The sequence below is a fragment of the Condylura cristata genome, unplaced genomic scaffold (genome assembly GCF_000260355.1).
Source record: "Condylura cristata isolate star-nosed mole 26May11 unplaced genomic scaffold, ConCri1.0 scaffold00030, whole genome shotgun sequence".
In the NCBI taxonomy this organism is placed as follows: domain Eukaryota; kingdom Metazoa; phylum Chordata; class Mammalia; order Eulipotyphla; family Talpidae; genus Condylura; species Condylura cristata.
The window spans coordinates 9,078,013-9,097,466 of NW_004567131.1; the positions used below are offsets into that span (position 1 = coordinate 9,078,013).

Sequence of the window (19,454 nt, forward strand, 5' to 3'; positions counted from 1 at the left end):
TCCTAGGCACAAACTGGTTTCTTACATTCTTGGGCTTTTGGGATTAAAAAGTACTTCACTTCAAGAAGTATTATCAGGCTTCAGAAAATGCAAAGCACTGAACTAGCTGCTGTCCCAAGATGGATGAGGAGCAATTCTGTTGCCTGTGGCATGTCTGGGATGCATGTGGCCATGAGGGGGTCTGTATGCACAGAGGTCTGGGCTTAGAGAGGTGACACTTACCACACGGCAGGGGAGGGTCAGCAAAATCTCCTGGAGGACACAGTTGAGAGGGAAGGAAGGAAGTAGGAGGGAAGGAAGTGTGTCATGTGTGGGGGGTTAATTTTATGTGTCACCATGGCTGGGCCATAGTGACCCAACATATGGCCAAACATATGAATGTGTTTGTGGGTGAGATTAACTCTTAGACTTTGAGGAGAGGCCATTACTCGCTCTAATGTGGACCTCAATCAACTAGTCAAAGACCTGAATAAAACAGACTGACCTTCCCTGAGGTAGAGGGGATTCTCCACCAGAGGCTGCTTTACTGGGAGTGCTGCTTTTCCCTGCATTCCCAGCCTCTGGCCCACCCTACAAGTTTGAACCTGTCAGCCTCCATAATCCACTGAACCAATTTCTTAAAGCAAATCTCTCTATATACACAGCCCATTGACTTTGATTTTTGGATCACCCTAGCCAGTAGAGTGTGGGTCAATAGCATGAGATCACTTCATGTTGTGTCACATTGCATAAAGCAGTTGGGTGATATCAGAGCATAAAACACGAAGTGGGATTTATTTCTGGGAGCCTGGTCTCCTTGGTGGTTGTAAATTAAAGGATGCCTGTGTCCCTAAGTATTCAGAACATCTGGGAAGTGGGAGGGCCTCAAACATATTGTCATTCACACCCTCACACCCACGTGCCAATCCAGGACAGCTCCTCCTGGCCTCATACCTCTGCATCCCAGGCTTCCAGGCTCCGCTCTCTGACCGACTTTGCTTGGCACCAGTTGGCACCGGAAAGTACATTACCATTTATTTTCAAATGAGCCATTCAAGGAGACCAGAATTGAAAGTAATGAAGCCTGTTTGTCAAAGACAATGCATGGAGCAGGGAGTGGTAACATGCCCAGTCTCAAACAAAGCTGCTCAGAAGGGTTACCCCACACTGACTGTCACCCTCCACCCCTGCCCCATCCTGCAGGTCCTGCAGGACCTCTAGTCTGCTCCGCAGCTTCTGTCTCAGGCCTGTGGTGCCATCTGAGACCTGTGGTCTGGGCTCTGGCTGAGTCTGAGCAGCCCTCCTGGTCAGCCGATGCCCACGAGTCTGGAGCGAGGTGTTGCAGGCTTTTAACACAAACCAGAGCTGCTGGTCATGATCTGAGAGGCCTGAGACCTGGTGACCCTGAGGACAGGCCACTTGAGTGCTGGGCAGCCAGGGAAATCACCCAGTGCAGGGCTCTGGCCATGGGGGACATTTATACAGTTGGTGAAAGTGGGGTTGCTGAGTAGCCTCGCTGGTTTGTGGAGTGGAACCAGCCAGAACAGAAGTGAGCAGCACTTTTCCAAGGAGGTTTCTAGAGCAGTAACTTTGATGTGAGACTGGGAACTGCATTAGGCTCTTTGTGTCAGAAGGAGAGAGAAAAGAAAGCTCACCCATGTGGGGAACACCTGCAGGCGGGGTCTCTGACGCCCCTCTCTCGTGCAGCTGTAATTAAAGACAACTTGTGCTGTTGCCTTCTCTCGAGAAAATCTTTTCTCTCCTTTACTTGTCTGCATACCAGTTCATTTGCTTATTAACAAATAATTGTGAATGCCTACTTGATCTCAGGCACTGAGGCTGCATTAATTTGAAAAGCAGGGGTTTCAAGTTGCTGCCTTGGTGGCCATCACTTTCTGGGAGCCTTTCCATAAGGTCTGGGACGATCATGGCCTTTACCACCCTTGCCATGCCTTGGACAGGAGGCCAGAAGCCAGCTGAAGGAGATACTGCTTGATGGGTTGGTCCCCCTGAATTGTCTTGGTCATCTCAATGCTGAGACCCTTGATCCCCTCATCTATGAACTGCTTGTTAAGGCTATTTCCCAAATGAGTGTGAGAGAAAATTCAAAATGCCTGGTTGCTAACCTGAGTTCTGAACAGGGACACCACTTTAAGTACTTATGTTCTTAATGAACTCAACCTTCTCAAAGGCTAGGGGATTGACTGTGATGCTTTGGGGGAGGCCAGCCTATGTCCATCCTTGTACTCATGGATCTTGTTCACTCTTTAGTCTTGCTGGTAAAAAGACTTTTGCAGGAGCTGGATCTGTAAGGGCACTGACTTTCTGAAACTCACTTGGAAGAGGGCATTTCTGTCATCAAGTCAGACTAAAGGCACCCAATTTAACCGCTCCAAAGAGCAAACAGGTGCAGTGAATCTCAGCTTGCAAACAGCTGGTGAGCTGCCTTGTCCCTGAACTTCATGCTCAGGGAAGGTCAAACGTGAGAATCAGAGTAGACTCCACATACTTTCCTTGGGATACATGCACTTAACTGAGACATTAGATCATAAATGTTTTGTTAGTGGGGGGAAAAAACATCAACCAGAAAGAAAAATGTCGCATGAAATGGGTCTGGCTCCAGGCAGGGCAGGCAGGAATACAGCGAGATTGGGGAACAATTGAGTAGACATCAGGACCATTAAGTTTAAAAGGACGACCAGCAATCATTGTCAACAACATGATCCCCTACAGTGGAAGGGATCCTCTGGAAGAGGGTGCTCAAGGGTCGCTTCTGGGAGAACTTGAAGAGATTAATCAGGGCATTTTCTCTCCTTTGGTTAGGAAATAATCCTCTAACAAATACCCAGATTCTCAGTTTGGCAAGTCCAACCACTGATTTCTGAGGCATGTCATAACTGATACATTCGAGATTTGATTTGAACCTCATTTGCATTTCAGTTCTCCATTATTCCCTACCAGTTACTGCGGGCATAGTATCCTTCTTCCAAGGGGAAATTTACTGTAAAACTTGAAGTAGGAGAATCTGCCCAGTCCTTCCTACCCTCCATCCGAGGACCCACAGGACACGTCAGCTAGTCCCTGGGAGATTTTCAGGCCCTCAGCCTATGATCCCCCACTACCCCTTGAGTTAAGTGCCACTGTGCTTATGTGACGTGAGAGCAAACTGGAAAAATATGTAAGAAATCGCCACCCTGGAAGAGAAGGATGGTGCGATATATTTCCAGACAGTGTCACAGATGATGGGAATACTTGAGCAAGAAGTTTTAGCCAGGGGCACTCACACCAGAATATACAAGCCCTGTGTTCAGCATATTTGTAATTTCGCTCTACTGCTAGGGTAACACATGGAGAATCAAAGTCCCATCAGCCCGCCCCAGGAAGGGGACAGGATACATTCTTGGGAAAATGCTGAAGTAAACTCTGAAATATCCAGCCCAAGCAGTGCTGCCTACAGAGCAAGAGCTGGGTGATGTTTTAGGTATTTTTTTTTTCCCCCAGAAGCCCATGTGGCTTGGTATTCTACTAGCCATGCCTGTGCTTCATCAAATTGAAGAGTCAGACCTTCTTAAATAGTTGCAGTGCTCTAACTCTAAAAGCACCATGACGTCTGCGTCCATGGATTCCCGGCAGAGCCCAATGAAGCAGAGAGAAAGTGTGGTCTTTCCCACCTGACTCCGAGAAAACAGAGGACAAATTTCTGCATTGGTTGGCCTCACCTCACACAGTTAATGAGAAGTTGAGTCTTCCCTTTCCTTCTATCTTTCTACATTTTTTAAAAAACATTTACTTATTTATACATAAGAACTGGGGCACAGGCCAGAGGAGCAGGGGTGGTGAGAGGCTTCACCCAAGACAGAGCGGGGAGCAGAACAGGCAGAGCACACTGCTGAGGGGAGCAGCAGGCGGGTCAGGAGAGGTCTGCCACACCATGTGGTCACCTCCAGGGCAGGCGGGAATCGAACTCATGTGGAAGCGGCTTTAGATTCTCAGTGCTGTGCTTTAACCCGCTGCGCCACTAGGGAGGGCCTCCATCTGTATTTTTAACTAGTTAATTTACAGTAACTCTCTATAAGGGGTAGGATCTGGGTTCTTGACTGTCAATGGGCAGAAATCACTGAAGGTTGTTATCACATAGAAGTTTTTAGAGTCATGTGTGCATTCTTTGGAGTGAGGTGCAGACCCCTGATACCAGTCTGCAGGTCCTGCACCCTGGAGGGCCCTGCCCCCTGTGTGAGGGAAAAGGCCCCACTCAAGGCAAGCACACTCTCACTTGATATTTTTATTCACTTAACAGAAACATTCACTTATCAGATATCACTGAAGTGCAATTTACAGAACTTAGAGGCAAATTAACATATGTAAATTCATAGTTTAAGGTCTTGGCTTTTTTTTTTTTTTACAAATATTACAAATGTACATCCATTACAATATTGCCATTCAATCATGCTTTTTATGTACATACCTTCACTTACCAATTACTATTATTAAGTTCATTTTGCTTAAAAAATGCTGAAAACTAACTGGGCACTGTTGGGAAAGTTGTTTTTCTTTTTACTGATGCATATACTGTAGGTGCTAGGCATCTAGAAATCTAGCACCTACATGAAAAGAGGCCCTAGAATCCAGATCACTTTATCTTTAGCTTTAGAAGATATTCCATCCTTCCAACTTTGATTCTGAGATGAGGGAGGGGCAGTAAGATACTTCTGTCACCAGGTTTGAGACTGTCTGCCTTTCCCTGCACAGTGATACAGTTTGGCCTACGTTTCTAGAGATGTCACCAGGGTCGCTTTTGGTAGGAGGTCAGACTGAATGGACATGTCCCAAGAGTTCAAAAAAGGCCTCTAGTGAAGCTCTCTGGACTGGAGTCACAAGAACACAGAAGAAAGTCCTCTGCCCCCTGTGCTCAGACCTGGGTCCCCAGGTGTGGGGCTCAGGGAGATACATGCCTGAAACGCAGTTCTCATCATTTCTGGGAATCAGAACACAGAATCCGGAAGTTTAAGATAGGGCAAAATACACAGTAAAACAGAAAAAGAGGGGAGGGAGGGAAAACTATGAGGAAGAAACCCAAAGGAGCTGCACTGGTGGGAGGAGAAGCAGATGGATCACAACAGGTCACAGATCTGGGTTCCAGAACTGAGTGGTGGAGCAACAGTGGGAAGAGAGCTGCTCTTGTCCTCTGTGGTCTCCTCCCCAGTATCTTTCATCCTTCACCTTTCTTGTTTCTGCTTCCTCATTTCCCCAATGCTCCTTTCTTTGATTTAGAATTCCTGGGAGAAGTTTGACAGGTACCATCAATACGCCCCAGTTACAGGAACAGCAGAGCCCAGCCTGTGATCATTTAAGACCACAGGATGCAGTGGTCCAGAGTTCTGCGGGGCTGTCCCCACTCCCCCCACACCCCCAACGTCACCCATCATGTTCTTTAAGACCACAGGATGCAGTGGTCCAGAGTTCTGCAGGGGCTGTCCCCACTCCCCCCAAAACCCTCAACGTCACCCATCATGTCCTTGTCACTGCCTGTAAGGAGCAGGACACACCAGTGAGACCTCAGAGGGGCAGATTGTCCTATTAAATGCTACCTGTTGGTGTCACAGCCTTTCCTGAAACACAAAACTTTTAATTTTTCACTCAGACCATGAACTCCACGAGGACTCAAAGCTGGAACAGCCTTCCACAATGGGCAGGACACTGGATGTTCCTGATCCTTGACTGGATGTTGGGCTCTCCAAACTCTATCAGGAAAGGGTGGTGGAGAAGTCAGCAGAGGAACATCAGCTTTGGTGGAGCACTAAATGAGAATTCTGTCAAAAGAGGTGCTCATAACAATCCAGTGGTGGTATACGAAAGGACTTTCCTAAACTTCCCCTTGGTTTTTATGAGAAAGTTATTTGGATTGTATTTGGGGCCAATTTAGACAGATGATTTCATTAGAACGCTACAAAAAATGGGTATGTAAATTTCTCTAAATTAAAATGTCTAGTTTTTATTTAAGTTTTAAATGTCTTTTTAATTTTTTAAACAAGTTACTATAGACACATCTTGAAATTTATAATCTAAAAATAGGATTTCATCAAAATACTCTATTCTATTCTGGGCATTGATTTTTTTTATTTATGGCTCTCCAGATGTGGTAAACACTATGCCAACAAAGTAAATAAACAGAAGGCATTAAACTTTATTTGATAAGAACAGCTTCCCATGAAAAGGAAATGATGTGGGAAAAATAAGAGCTGTGTTTGCTTGAAAAGTAACTCAACTTGACATTTCTGAGGCATGACAAGGCTCATCACAAATCAGTAGTGGCAGGATAGTTATATACAACCTTAAAGAGAACCACTGGAATACAAGGAAACAGTAGTCATAGGCCCACAGATCCTTTCCTTGGCAAAAACAGAAACCAACAAATCTAAATCTACTAATTTGATATCATAGGTTGTAGTGAAATATGTGCCAGAGATGGGCAAGTGGGAGCAGCCTTGAGTTCTTCAGTCACCTTCAGACTTAGTTCTGTGAAAATGCTGGCAAAGGTCAGACACAGACTTTCTGGTCAAAGAACCAAGTGGGAAGCCTCACACCACTCATCTCCCCAACAAGAAAGCAACGCATGCTTTGGAGGCAGATAAAAGTTAGGGCGGTTTTATTTAGGTGTTAGTAGGGCCAAATAGTGTAGCTATAGGACACAGAAAGTTTGCAAACGAAGGCTGGTGTGAAGCACAGAGGGACACAGGGCCATAATAGTGGGGTGAACTGAGATGGGCAGTGGGGCAGTGAGATCCTGGAGAGCCCTGGCTCTATGCTACTGCCTCCTTTCTGTTTTACTCAGTCATCTTTGCAGATGATTAAAGCTGCTCATGATCTACTCAGGTTTTTCTCCCCTTATGGAAACCTTGGATGGAGAAGCGTATGTGTATTCTTTTCAGATTAATTGCCCAGTCAAAAATGAGGGTAGGGCAACTTAAAGCAGTGTTGAGATGCCCTTCTGGACTTGAAGCAGAGAGTGAAATCCTTGGGTGTCCCCCCGTCCTTTCTCTCTGGTAAATGACCTGTCCCCCCAGTGACATGGGTGCCACATCAAAATCCTGAGACCTGGTCTCTTGTCCTATTTGTCTTCTGGTCATCTCAGCTGTCACTGTCCTTCTCTCTTTACTGCTCTGTCTATGACCAGAGCCTGGGGCAGTCTCTCCCTTCCCCAGCTTCTCTCCATGTGCTGCTCTCTTGGCCAGGCATGTCCACAGCAGAGTTCCAGGCTCTTAGCTGCAATTTCTGCTGTATCTGAAGCTTCTCTCTGATATACCTCTGCAAAGCTGCTTCCTTTCAAGGAGTCCCCTGCTGATGTTATAGACAAACTCTTTTACTGAGGCTAATGTGTAGAGTGGTATTAGTACATGGCTTTCTCCAGAATATTTATAATTTAGTGAGATTTGGGTTGCTTCTGGAGAAGCAGTGCCTTTGATGAAATGAATAGTGAATAAGTAGCTGCAATTAAGGTATTATGGGAGTATTTATTATGGTAAGTGAATCCTTCCAAGTCCCTTCAATTGTGTCATATGGCTGGAACCCCCTCTGCCATTTGTAGATGGATCCAGTCTGCCTCTTTTCCTGTGATGATTAAGATTGCTGCTGCTGTTGTCCTTATTGTAGAGGGAGTGTTCTTTGGAGCATATAGGTTGAAGTATATTTAACTTATCCAAGCAACAGAACAAAATGTTAGTAAGCGAAGGTTCAACTCATGAACTTCAACCAGAAATTGACTGTGCCTCCAGGCTTTTGGAGATGGGCTTCAAGTATCTGGCAGTTGAGAAAAGTGTTAAGTCATAAGTCAGCTCTTGAGGTGTTTGGTTCTCTAAGCCTATTCGTATTGATATGTCAAATTAAAAATTGGCTATTTGGCCATAACTTTTGCACTGAATTAAGATTTCATTTTACTTTCTAAATTTTCCTGCAATTGACATGTGTCATTTTTTTTTGCAAAAAAAGTTTCATTTGAAATGTTTATCATAAAGAAGTTGCCTACTACAGTACCCATTTTCTTTTCTAAAAGAACTTGAGTGATAAATTTGACCTTATATTAGTTCCCATAAAAATCTTCCATTTCCTACTAATATGTCTACTTATTATCTTGTAACAAATACCTACACCTTACTTTATTTAATTTTTGCCTCCTTGGTATATCTGTAATTTATGCGTTAATATATACAGCATGATGGTGTGCTTGTTTTTCTTGGCTAAGTGGCAAGACTGTGTTCTCATCAGGATGTGCACCCAGGAGTGGTCAGTGGGTTCTAACCAGGAAGCCTTTACCTGGAGGTGACAACTACTAAGCTTTGCAATTTTGCGTATGAATTACAGATATGGGTCTTTTTACTGGAAAAATTAGAGGCCTATCAACTAGCATGATGGATGTTAGAAGGGAACTCCATAGGTAAAAGTAAAACTCTTCAAGGTGTATGAGGTTGACTAAAGCTACATTAGAGATGTGTTGCAATGAATCGTGCATGCCCACTCTTAGGAATGATGCTATTGGTGGAATGCCAAAAGGCCCTATAACCAGCTACCTGCTGGGGGATCCCAGCTGTCTGATGCCTGCTCTACAGTTGCCAGACTCTACCTTTTGCATTTTCTCAGCTGCTTTAAGTGGACTTTTTTTGGCTGGTGTTGTGCAAGATGGTGATTGGAGAACAAGAAACCAGCAGTGCCTCAGGCCCCAGGTGAAGTTATTCTAGGTATTTCTTTGTGCTTACTTTCTAATTAAATTTTAGTTAAAAAGTCAAAATAAGGCCCAGGATTCGGTTTCTTTACTATCTCATAGAGAAGTCCTAAACTTCTCCAATCTCTCATTCTTTGCCACAGCCACCGAGTTGCAGCAATGACCCGGGTGCCGCCTTGCCATGCACGGTCATGGGTGTCGAGCCTGTTTCTTCACAGCCTAGATCTGAGCTCGCTGGTGCTTTGGGAACTTCCCTTTGCTCTGCAAGAATGCTGTCCATTTCTCTGTTCATATTTTCTTTAATAGCTTGCATCTCAAATCCTTTTTGAAAGCTGGTAAAGTACAAAACTGAAATGGGTAATGGAAATGATAGCGCATTCTTTGGGGAGGAGCCAATGGCTTTTCTCGTCATCGTGGCTTATCTTAAAGTAGCATATGAACTGTGCTCCTGAGAACCGAATGCATCGCTAGAGAGGTGCATGGCAGGGAGGGCAGCACGGGGATGGTGCCTGAGGTTTGCTTCTAGCTGGCAGGGCTCAGGTGCCACTTCCACATGCAACTAAGACCTTCTAGGCCGAGTAGAAACTTGCCCTGTGACACCACTGGGATGTGGAGAGACCAGCTGCACTTGTGCCTTTAGGCATGGTGGGCCACCTGGCTGCTAGCAACCTGGGAGTAGCCATCTGAGAAGCAGCACGTTCCTGATTCAAGTCTAGTTGCTCATCTGCACATGGAACACTTGTGTTGTATTTCTGGAACACCAACGGAAAATGAATGCAAAGAACCGATCAGCACCCTCATGTTACTCCATACACACGCTCACACACGCACGGCTTTGCGTCCTCCTGGTGCGCTGCTCTGGTGGACAGCAAGGGAGGCTGGGGCTCATAGAGTTAGTAGAAACTGGTCCTGCTCAGGCGGCTTCCTCACCCACGTGCCCAGACCAGCCTTCTGAAATGCTCTGAAGAGCTGCTGTTTCACAGACTGGTAGGTGCGGGCTCCCAGCTTGGCCTCACAGTACATGGACGGTGTATCTCCGGGGCTTGGTATCCGTGTGCTCAGCTGTGGGCAGAATGAGAAAGAAGTGAGCCGCTGAGACAGGGAGCCTCCCTGACAGCTAGAACTGCCGGAGGAGTGGTAAGTAGACAGACATGCGCTCCAGGCCTCACACTTGCTTGTGTTCCTCGATTACCTTCAAACAGCGAAATAACATGATAAAGAGCATTGATGCACTTGAAATTTACTGAGAGAGCAGATCCAAAATAAAATCATCAACCACACACATATACACACAAAGAAAGAGTGACAAGGTGCAATGATGGAGATGTTAATTGGCCAGATTGTGTCGATCATTTCATGATGTATATTTATCAGAATTTCTAGATGTTTATAGCCAATGCTTGTACATCAATTATACATGAGTAAAGCTGATAAAAGAAAATATCTATGTGCCATAAACAGACTATTGGTAAAGTAAAATCTCATATACTATCCCCTCCACCCCTATTCCTAGAAAATGAGTGACATGCTGAACAGACAGCCCAATACCCTCATTCCTATTTGGATCTGCCAGAATAATAATAATAATAATAATAATAATAATAATAATAATAATAAAAATAAAATGTATGGGAAGATCAGCCCAGCCCAGCAGTCTTAATTTATTTTTGCTGTTTTATTTATTTATTTTTGTTACAATTGGCTTTGCAAATGTGGAAATATATATTTCAATTTAAAGCTTGAAGATGTAGTTAGCAACTCAGTCTATAGTGGTCAATGTGCTCAGAATTACTGATGTTGTGGAGTTGAGGAGACATGAGCTCAAATTCTCTCCCCTGTGTCATTTCAGGGGAACGAGTCCAATTCCTCCGAGTGTGTTTCCTGAGATCTAAACCAATAGTACCAACTTGGAGAATTCTCTATGGACTTCCCTTAAGGTGCCCCGGGGGAGCAGCTCCTCCTCAGGTATTCACAGGTAAGTGTTCTCTCCCCAAGGCCCTTGGAGCCGCCTCAGCTGCCCAAGCTGCTGGAGTCTGGGTGCCCCCACGACTGAAGGCCAGGGGGTGCTGGGAAAATGGAAACCAGCTACTGTGTCATGTGTTGCCCTCACTCAGCCGAAACCACGAGTTTACGCAGGTCCCTTGGGTGTGTCCACGTCAGGGCAGCTGTGTAGCTGCCCATTCTCCCGGAAAGGAGCTGGCAGCGGCACCACTGACCTTCCCGTAGAGCCGTGCCCAGCGAGCGGAGAAAACGTGCTTGCAGAGCCTGGACGAGCTCCCGCAGCGTCTCTTGCCGGTGGTGGCGTCCAGAATTTCCACGTCGGCGGTGCCCACCACCCAGTTGACGCTGAAGTGGGGAGATTTTCCTGGCTGGCGCGCCTCAGCATTGCTCACTCCTGTCAAAAGAGAAATCGGAAGCAGCCAGGCATCAATATTCTTGGCCCAAACAGGGCTCCCGCGAGGCTGGCTAATGGGAAATGGTCTGTGTTTGCGCTGGCAGGAGACGGTCACAGCTCATCGTTTTCACATTTAAACCTTCACTGGGTCACTGCTTCACTTTAGGGATGGATGTAGGAAATAAAGCCTGACCTTAACACAAGTCTTGCACTGAGTCATTGCAGGAACTTGCTTTTCACTTTTTAGTTTAAAGGATTTTAACTGAAGGTAGAATCATCATAATAAAAACCCCGCCCAGATTATCCTCCTTCTCTATATGCTTGCTGCCGGGATTAATGAACAGATGGAACCTTGTAAAGGCCAGGTGAGGAGTGTGCTGATCCAGTACCTGCTGCATCCTCAGCATTTGCTTGAGGCAAAAATTCCAGGGGACTGAGGCCAGGGCAAGATGATACCAGATTCTTAGGTTTATTGTTTGGTTGATGAGATCAAAAAGAAAACTAACGAAAACAAGATAGCTAAAAGAGTGTAGGATAATGAACAAGTGATATGATTCAGAAACAGCTTCAGCTTCAGAATTTTCCAGACCAGTGCAAGATGCCTGGACTGGATCATTATTAACGATTTCAGGATGACAAAAACGCATCAGACTAAGTGCCTGTCTGTCCTTCTATGGCGGTCCTTCTGTGACAGCCGAGGTCACGCAACTCTGAGGCTGGTCCTGTCCAGAAAGCCACCAGAATTTCCAGGGAAGTCCTTTCAAAGTTTCTCTCCGTGTCAGACTGTACAATGTTTTTTAAATTGGGATGACATGTTCCTTACAGTCACATTTCATACAGCAGATCAGAAAAGGACTTAATCAGCACACTCCAATCTGGGAGAACACGTTTATAGCCCGGGCATTGGTAACACTTTCTAGCTTTTATTGTGAATCCTGCCTCTGGTCCTGGCCCCCTCCATGATGGTCCTCTTTCTCACCAAGGATACTGGTACTTAGATGGTGGGCAAAACTGGGCCCATGGTGTGACCTCACCAGCCTTCCCCTGTGGCCCTGAGATTCTGAGCTCTTCCACCTTCCTGGCTCATCCTCTCTTTTCTGGAGCTGACCTGTGAGTTTATATCCTTGTGGGGGAGGCATCTGAAGTAGTGCACATCATGGTAGCTGCGAGGAGAGGGGACCATGGCCAGATGTGTTTCTAGAACGCCATATAAGACAGACATGGTCTGCTCTGCTCTCAGTTGGAGCAGCACACAAAAGTGAGCAAAGGATGCCTCCGTCAAGTGTTCATTTTGATGATATTGTGGGATGCTTAATTTATTGTCCAAGAGATCGTTGTCTCTGGATCACTCAAGGCCCACTGATCCTCCTCCAGGTCATGGTCCCCAAATCCAGCCCAACAGAAGCATCTTTTTCCTTGCTTCTCCTGCTCCTTCCTGCTCTCCTGCAAATACTTGGTGGGGAGCAGAATGAGTTGCAAAGGTCTTTCCCCAAGGGTGGGTCTGTGGGTACATGGAGGGGGTGTGTGGGACAAAACTTGCTGCTTTAGTGCATTGCCCAGGTCACAACAGGGTCACGGTAGGTGGTAGAGACACCTAAAAGATGTGCCTAAAAGTTGTGGAGTCCGGGGAAGAGAAGATCTGGTGCTAGCTTTCCCTTTGGGAATTTCTTCAGTGGTGGCGTTCAAGCAGTCTTGGAAAGATCTCAGATGGTGCCGGACACAATGCTCGTGACCACCCTGAGCCTGATGCCCAGAGAGGACCTGCATTGCTCGCCTACACAGGTGTGCAGGCCTCAGCACAGCTATTCCTCTCAGGCAAGTGTCTTTCACTTCAGAGTGTGGGAACAAGCAGGTCCTCACTGGCCTTTGACACACCCTGGCAGGACAGAGAACAGCTCATGGAGATGCCTGAGGGTTCATAAGTGCAGCTGGCCTGTGGGAAGGGCAGACTCAGAAATAGGTCAACATCACTTCTGTGACCTACTCGCAGGGGGGCGTTAACCTGCTAACTGCTGTTACTACCCCTGCTACCATTCCTACTGATGTCACTGCCACCAACTAGCGCTAGTGTTAGCAATGAGTACTGCTAATTGCAACTCCTCCTCCTCCCCCTTCCCCTCCTACTTAGCACTAGGACTCCTGCCTCTACTACGCTCTTAGCACCACCATCACTGCTTCTATGGCCACTGCTGCTGCCACCAATGTTCATATTAGTGTGGTCACCACTGCTTGACCCCTATGGCCCTTTGTGACACTAGTGCTCTACCATTGCCACCCCTCAGTCATTGCTACCGACTCTCCCAATACTGCTACCGCCATTGCCACCACGCAGTTACTTCTCTGACCACTACTGCTACTAACCTCAGAACTTCGGAGGAAGGACAGTAAATGCCCAGCTTTTCTGTGAAGATGAGTTTTACTATGTCTCACGTAGCTTTTAAAAGATACTTCACAATGAGGAAATCCTTATATACGTACAAAAAGCAGTTTATAAGAGAGACATTCTAGCATTTCTTTAGTTAGTGGGCCTACTATAGTTAAAAGGTAATCCATTTTCCCCAAATTAAATTTGCACAAGATGTTCAGGGATATAATTTTTACATGAAGGAAGGCAAGTCTGAGCGGCCGGGTTGCTATATGTCAGACTTGGGGGAATAAGTGAAACACGTGTCTCCAGATTCAGAATCATAAACTTGCAGGACTAGAAGGGATTACTGGAGTCATGTGTGGGGTTTCTTACACCCACACACCCACACTCATGTTACACATAGTCCCATATCACATGTGGAGACACACACATCACGCATGTACCCTAGACACTCACCCACCCCGCTCCACACACAAACACACACACACGCCTATAAAGAAAGTGGCACTGGCCCTCTCTGGTGGCGCAAAGGGTTAGGACACAGCACTGCAGCTGGCCACAGCCACTTTGGTGTGAGTTCGAGCCCCCACCTCGGAGGTCATCCACATGATGCCGCAGACCTCTGCTGACCCTCCCGCTGCTCCCCTCAGCAGTATATTTTGTCGATCTGCTGGTTCTGCTCCCCACTCTGTCTCTGGTGAATCCTCTCACCACCCCTGCACCTCTGGCTTGTACCCCAGTTATGTATGAATACATAACTAAATCTTAAAAAAAAAAAGTAGTACTGGTAATATTTAACCTAGACTTATAGATATGGAGTAACTAAGGACCAAGGCTGTATTAGTGTCATTTTATCCATTTTCATTAGTCTGAACATCATTATAATTGACAGTAATTTTATAATTGCTTGTCTTAATAGAGCGTATTCCAGGGAAAGTGTGTGGAATGTATCAGAGGCTGGAAATAAGTAGGTCAGGATTGCAGAAGCTGACAATCTGTCTTTACTGCTATGAGAGACATATAACAAGTTCTGTGGTTTCCTGAAGCCTCAGGTGAATGCAAGTATAATCAAGAGCCAGGAGTTACTGTGTTCGCCTCCCTTTCCCTATGCCTGGTGGATGAGGAGCTGGCTGGGATGATGAGAGGCGGTGGTGAGGCTGTATGCTGGGGAGGGTCTGTGAGAGGGTAGTGGCTGCCGGGGCTGGGGTATATTCTCTTCTACTGAGAGCTCTCCACCTCTCAGGGACGTTCCTTCCTGGAGTCCGGCCTCATCTGGGCTCATAAGTGGCTGGGCTTGTACTCCTCATGGTTAAAATGCACTGCTCACAGGCCACTTGGAAAGATGTGTGATTTCCTCATGCAGGAGGAAAAATTAGAATATTTTATTTTATAATCTGGTAATGGCATGGCTCTTGTTCCTCTGAGGACTGTCATTTCAAAAGATTAGGGGCAAAAGGACTTTAACTTTGGCAGAATCTCATCATTTTTGCTTCAAATTATTTATCTTTCATTGCTGTAGTATCCAAAATGTAGCAATGTCAAGTTTCATACTAAATAAACATGGGGATGATTTTTTTTGCTCTTCATCCCATGTTATCTTTTTGGAATCACTTTTCTCATGTCCAAATAACACATTTGATGTTTCCATCAGTGGAGATTTCCAGAGTTGAATTAACTCAATTTTTGTCTGAAATGTTCTTTCTTCCTCATTTTTGAAGAATAAGTTTTACTGGGTCTAGGATTTTAAGTTGTTTAACTTTCTATCAGCATTTTAAAGATATAATTCCTTTGTTCTTTTTCCTCCATGAATCAGCTATGAGTCTGAGATAGCTCTATTAATCTTTTATTTTTGACTACTTTTAAAATTTTCTTTTTATTCTTGTGTTTTAACAATTTAACTGTTGTGGGGAGGATTAAAAAAATTCTTTTTAAGGTGTAACATGCTTCTTAACTCTGGAGCTTTTCACTGTCCTGCAATGCTTTTAGTTATTATCCCTTTAAATGTCACTCCTGATCCATTTCTCTCTCTTTTTTGGAACTTGTATTTGCACCTGAATTAGACTTTCCTATCTTTTGTGTATCTCCTCCATATTAATTCTATCTGTCAACTTTGGGTAAGCTATGTAGTTAAAGTCTCACCACTATGAAGCTATCACCAGCCACTGCAGCATGAGTTCGATCCCCAGCCAGGGAGCTGACCCACATGGCAAGCAGACCTCTCCTGTCTCACCCACTGCTCCACTCAGCAGTGTGTTTCAATCAATCTGTCTGTTCTGCTCCCTGCTCTATTTCTGGTGAATCCCCTCACTCACCCCACAAACCTGGCCTATACCCCAATCTTGTATAAATAAAATAAAAATAAATTTAAAAAAGAAAGCAAGGTGGAGCTGTATAATTTTAAAGGCCCTTACTAATTTGCCATATACTTAATCTAAGCTGCTTTTGCAAACCCATTGAAGCTGCAGACCACGCGACCTCATGTGGACCTTCTTAGAAAGAAGTTTTAATTCTTTATTTGGTGTCCCCAGACACTTGGAGAATGGTGTCCATTCATGGCAATATTTCTCAAAGAGCCCATTCTTTTCTACCTAGTCCCTACATTGCTCAGTCCCCAACTGAACCCGAAACTCCATGATAATTACCCCAGTTCTGTCTCCCACCTTTGTCTACCCTCCCTCATGCTCATTTTCTTCCTTTAGGGTTTTGCAAGGGGGTCACCCCCTTAGTGAGGTGATCCCAGACCCCTAGCTAGAGTTGAGGGTCACATTTTAATCCCAACTTTGCTTTGTTTTTATACCAAGCTTTATATTTTGCTCGACTTCCCCACTGGAATGTAATAACCTTGGATGTGAACTTTTGAACACTTTGTTCATTACTCAATTCCAGAATTCTACAGAATTGTCTCTGAACATTGTAAGTAATCAATACATATCTTTTGGACCCTGAAACTAGTACCTGGATTATATTGACCAATTTTTTAATATTTGAAAAATGAAAAGTATTGACATTTATCTTCCTTAAATGATAAAATTCTCAAGAGCAAGTTTGGTGTTCAAATTCTTTTGTGAAACTATTTCTTACAATCATGGTAGAAATGAACTGAAAATTAATCTACAAATATTTTAAGGCAGTCTACAGAAAACTAAAGTTAGACTTTTTATCATTTTAAATTTGTCCTAAATTATGTGATATCTTATTTCCTTTTAGTAATCTATAGAAATGTATTATTAAATAGCTCTTTGTTGAATTCAGCCTTTTTTTTTGTCTTCATGCAAAGATTTAGGATTTTTATAAAGATTATTTTAACCAGATACAGATATTTTCTTTCTACCAAAAACTTCTTCTAGGGCCCAGCAGGCTATATTGCTACTCTAAGACTTTAGGACCAAGGAGACTGCTCAGGTTTTTTTTTTTTTGGCAGCTCATATGTTTTAACCTAAACAGTTATGCAAATTTTGTGGGTTATTCCATCATATGCATGTGTTTGTTGTAATAGAAAATAATATTTCAAGTTACTATTTGTCTAAAGGAAAATATTTGCTACTTTCCCACTGAGTAATTTTGCAAGATATATATATATATATATTTAAAAGATTTATTTTTTTATGCATATAGACCTGGGGTACAGGCCAGATGTGCATGGGCGGTGAGAGGAATCACCAGAGACAGAGTAGGGGAGCAGAACAGGCAGATTAACTAAGTACACTGCTGAGGGGAGCAGCGGGTGGGCCAGGAGAGGTCTGCCTCACCATATGGATCACCTCTGGGCTGGGGATTGAACTCACACTGAAGTGGCAGACACCAGCTTCACAGTGCTGTGCTCCAACCTGCTGTGCCATCAGGGAGGGCTGAGAGAGATTTTTTTTTTAAAGATTTATTTATTTGTGCATACAGAACTGGGGTACAGGCCAGAGGCTCAGGGGCGGTGAGAGGCTTCACCAGAGACAGAGTGGGGAACAGAACAGGCAGATTGACGAAGTACACTGCTGAGGGGAGCAGCGGGTGGGTCAGGAGAGGTCTGCCACACCATGTGGTCACCTTCCTGGCAGGCGGGAATCGAACTCATGTGGAAGCAGCTTTAGATTCTCAGTGCTGTGCTTTAACCCGCTGTGCCACCAGGGAGGGCCCTGAGAGATATTTTTAATGGTTATTAATTTCAGAAATTCCTCCTGATTTAAAGGGGATTGATACTCTGTATTCTACAGCATAGCATGCCAATATTCACACACAAATAATGAATATAAATAGCAGTGGAGCTCCTTGACTGGTCCTGCTCATCCTATTCCCTTAAAAGAGGTAAGTGGGGTGAGGCAGAGTTTTAGGTGGCTGTTGGTGCATATTTCAGTAAGTATCAAGCTCTTTTTGATAAAGTCAGGTGTTGATGAAAAAGGGAAGCCTGAAAATGTGTCTGATAAACCAGCTAGTGATCTTACTATTTCATGCAAATATATCCTACCAAGAAAGACAACCAATGCTCTTTTCTAGTGATCGCTGATACTGTAACCAGAAGTCCAATATAGCATGGTTCTAAAATTCAATTCTCTTGACCCATTTCTCAAATTTCATTTTCATTGCCAAGACCTTGCCATGGGCTGTAAACCTAATCATAATTTTTATATTCAGTGTGGACTAAGAAGGTTCAACATTGAAAAAAAAATATCTGTTAGACACACCATTAACAACCACAAAGAATTTCTCTATCTTAACCAGACTTTCCTGTTTGTTGTGATTTTTTTCCTGATGAAGAAAAATAGAAATCTAGCTTATGGCTGAAAACTCAGGCAAATTATTTCTTAGCTTTATAGAACAAGCTTTCAAAGTTACTTTTTATTTCATTTTACATTTACAACATGAGTAGTCAATGTTCAGATTTTTGTTAATCATTATTGTCACCACTTTACAACTTCTTGAATACACTGAGAAAGACCAAAAGGCAGTTTTTTAGGGTGGTTGTTCTTAATCACTGTGCAACTTTTGTTCAAGGATTTGAGATGTGTGATGGCTGTGATGTGGACTTTGTTCAAGCTGATAGCTTTAGCCTGTTCTGTGCAAAGAGTTCGTGTATATTTTGATACTATTAATTTGCATGCTATACTGGTGTCCATGGGTATCTCTTCAAGCTTGACAGCTTGTAACCCAGAACTGACTACGCCCTCTCTGAATGGCAGACTATTACTAACACAAGAACTTCATCTTCCAAGGCAACCCTGTTGACCTTGAGAAACTCTACAAACAGACTTCATATACTTGTTGGAGTGTGATTTCTGTTATCACCTTATTACTGTGTTGCTTTCTTTTCCTGTTTTTGTTGCACAAAGTCCTGATGATTTCCTTTTAGAATTTGAATGACTGGCTTTTAAATGTCTATCAGTAGCAATGCAGCACTGCAAGCAGACGAGACATGAAGGTTTAGGTTTAATGCATCTCTACAATAGTATAAATCATTTAAATAAGCATGTAGGGATAGTCCAGAATATTTGGTCAGATTGTTTCAGCTGTGGTGGGGTGGGTGTCACCTGGGGTGTGGAGCTCAGCACCCAAGAATCTCAGACATTTTGCCATTGTTATGAAAACCTGATGATTTAAGGTGATTCTGAAGCTCTGTTTCTTTTTTTTTTCCATAGCTTTTACACTTATTTAAAATTCTTGTTTTTATTTATGTTTACATGTTCCTAGTTGAGCATACAATTTTAAAAGAACATTGACTAGAAAGTGGATGCCATGTGCTGAAGTATAGGGAAATACCAGTCTCTGTATATTTTGCTTCCTTGTGCAAAATAAATAAATTTAAATAAATTCCTCACTAGTAGATGAACATGGAATAAAGAGGACAATCCAAGGAGCTAGAGGCTTGGAAAAAGATATCATTTGACACTCATCAAGTAGATGGAATTTTCTTAGCTCAGAAACCTAGAAACTTTACAGAAGCTTTTTGGATACTGAATATAGGAACATTTGCTTTTAGCTTCAAATCAGTAAATTGAGGTCTTTTGGGG

The 19,454-nt window shown here is 44.0% G+C and overlaps 1 protein-coding gene across 1 annotated transcript in view; it reads right to left on the minus strand.

Annotated features, from left to right (window-relative positions):
• Positions 1-9,580: 9,580 nt before the first annotated feature.
• Positions 9,581-19,454, minus strand: part of ADARB2 (adenosine deaminase, RNA-specific, B2 (non-functional)) — a 430,525-nt gene continuing 420,651 nt past the window's right edge. Inside the window, exons 9-10 of the mRNA XM_012731274.1 lie at positions 10,912-11,090; positions 9,581-9,757 (exon numbers count right to left, since the gene is read on the minus strand). Coding sequence (XP_012586728.1) covers positions 9,581-9,757; positions 10,912-11,090 — 356 coding nt within the window. The remainder of the gene's footprint in view (positions 9,758-10,911; positions 11,091-19,454) is intronic.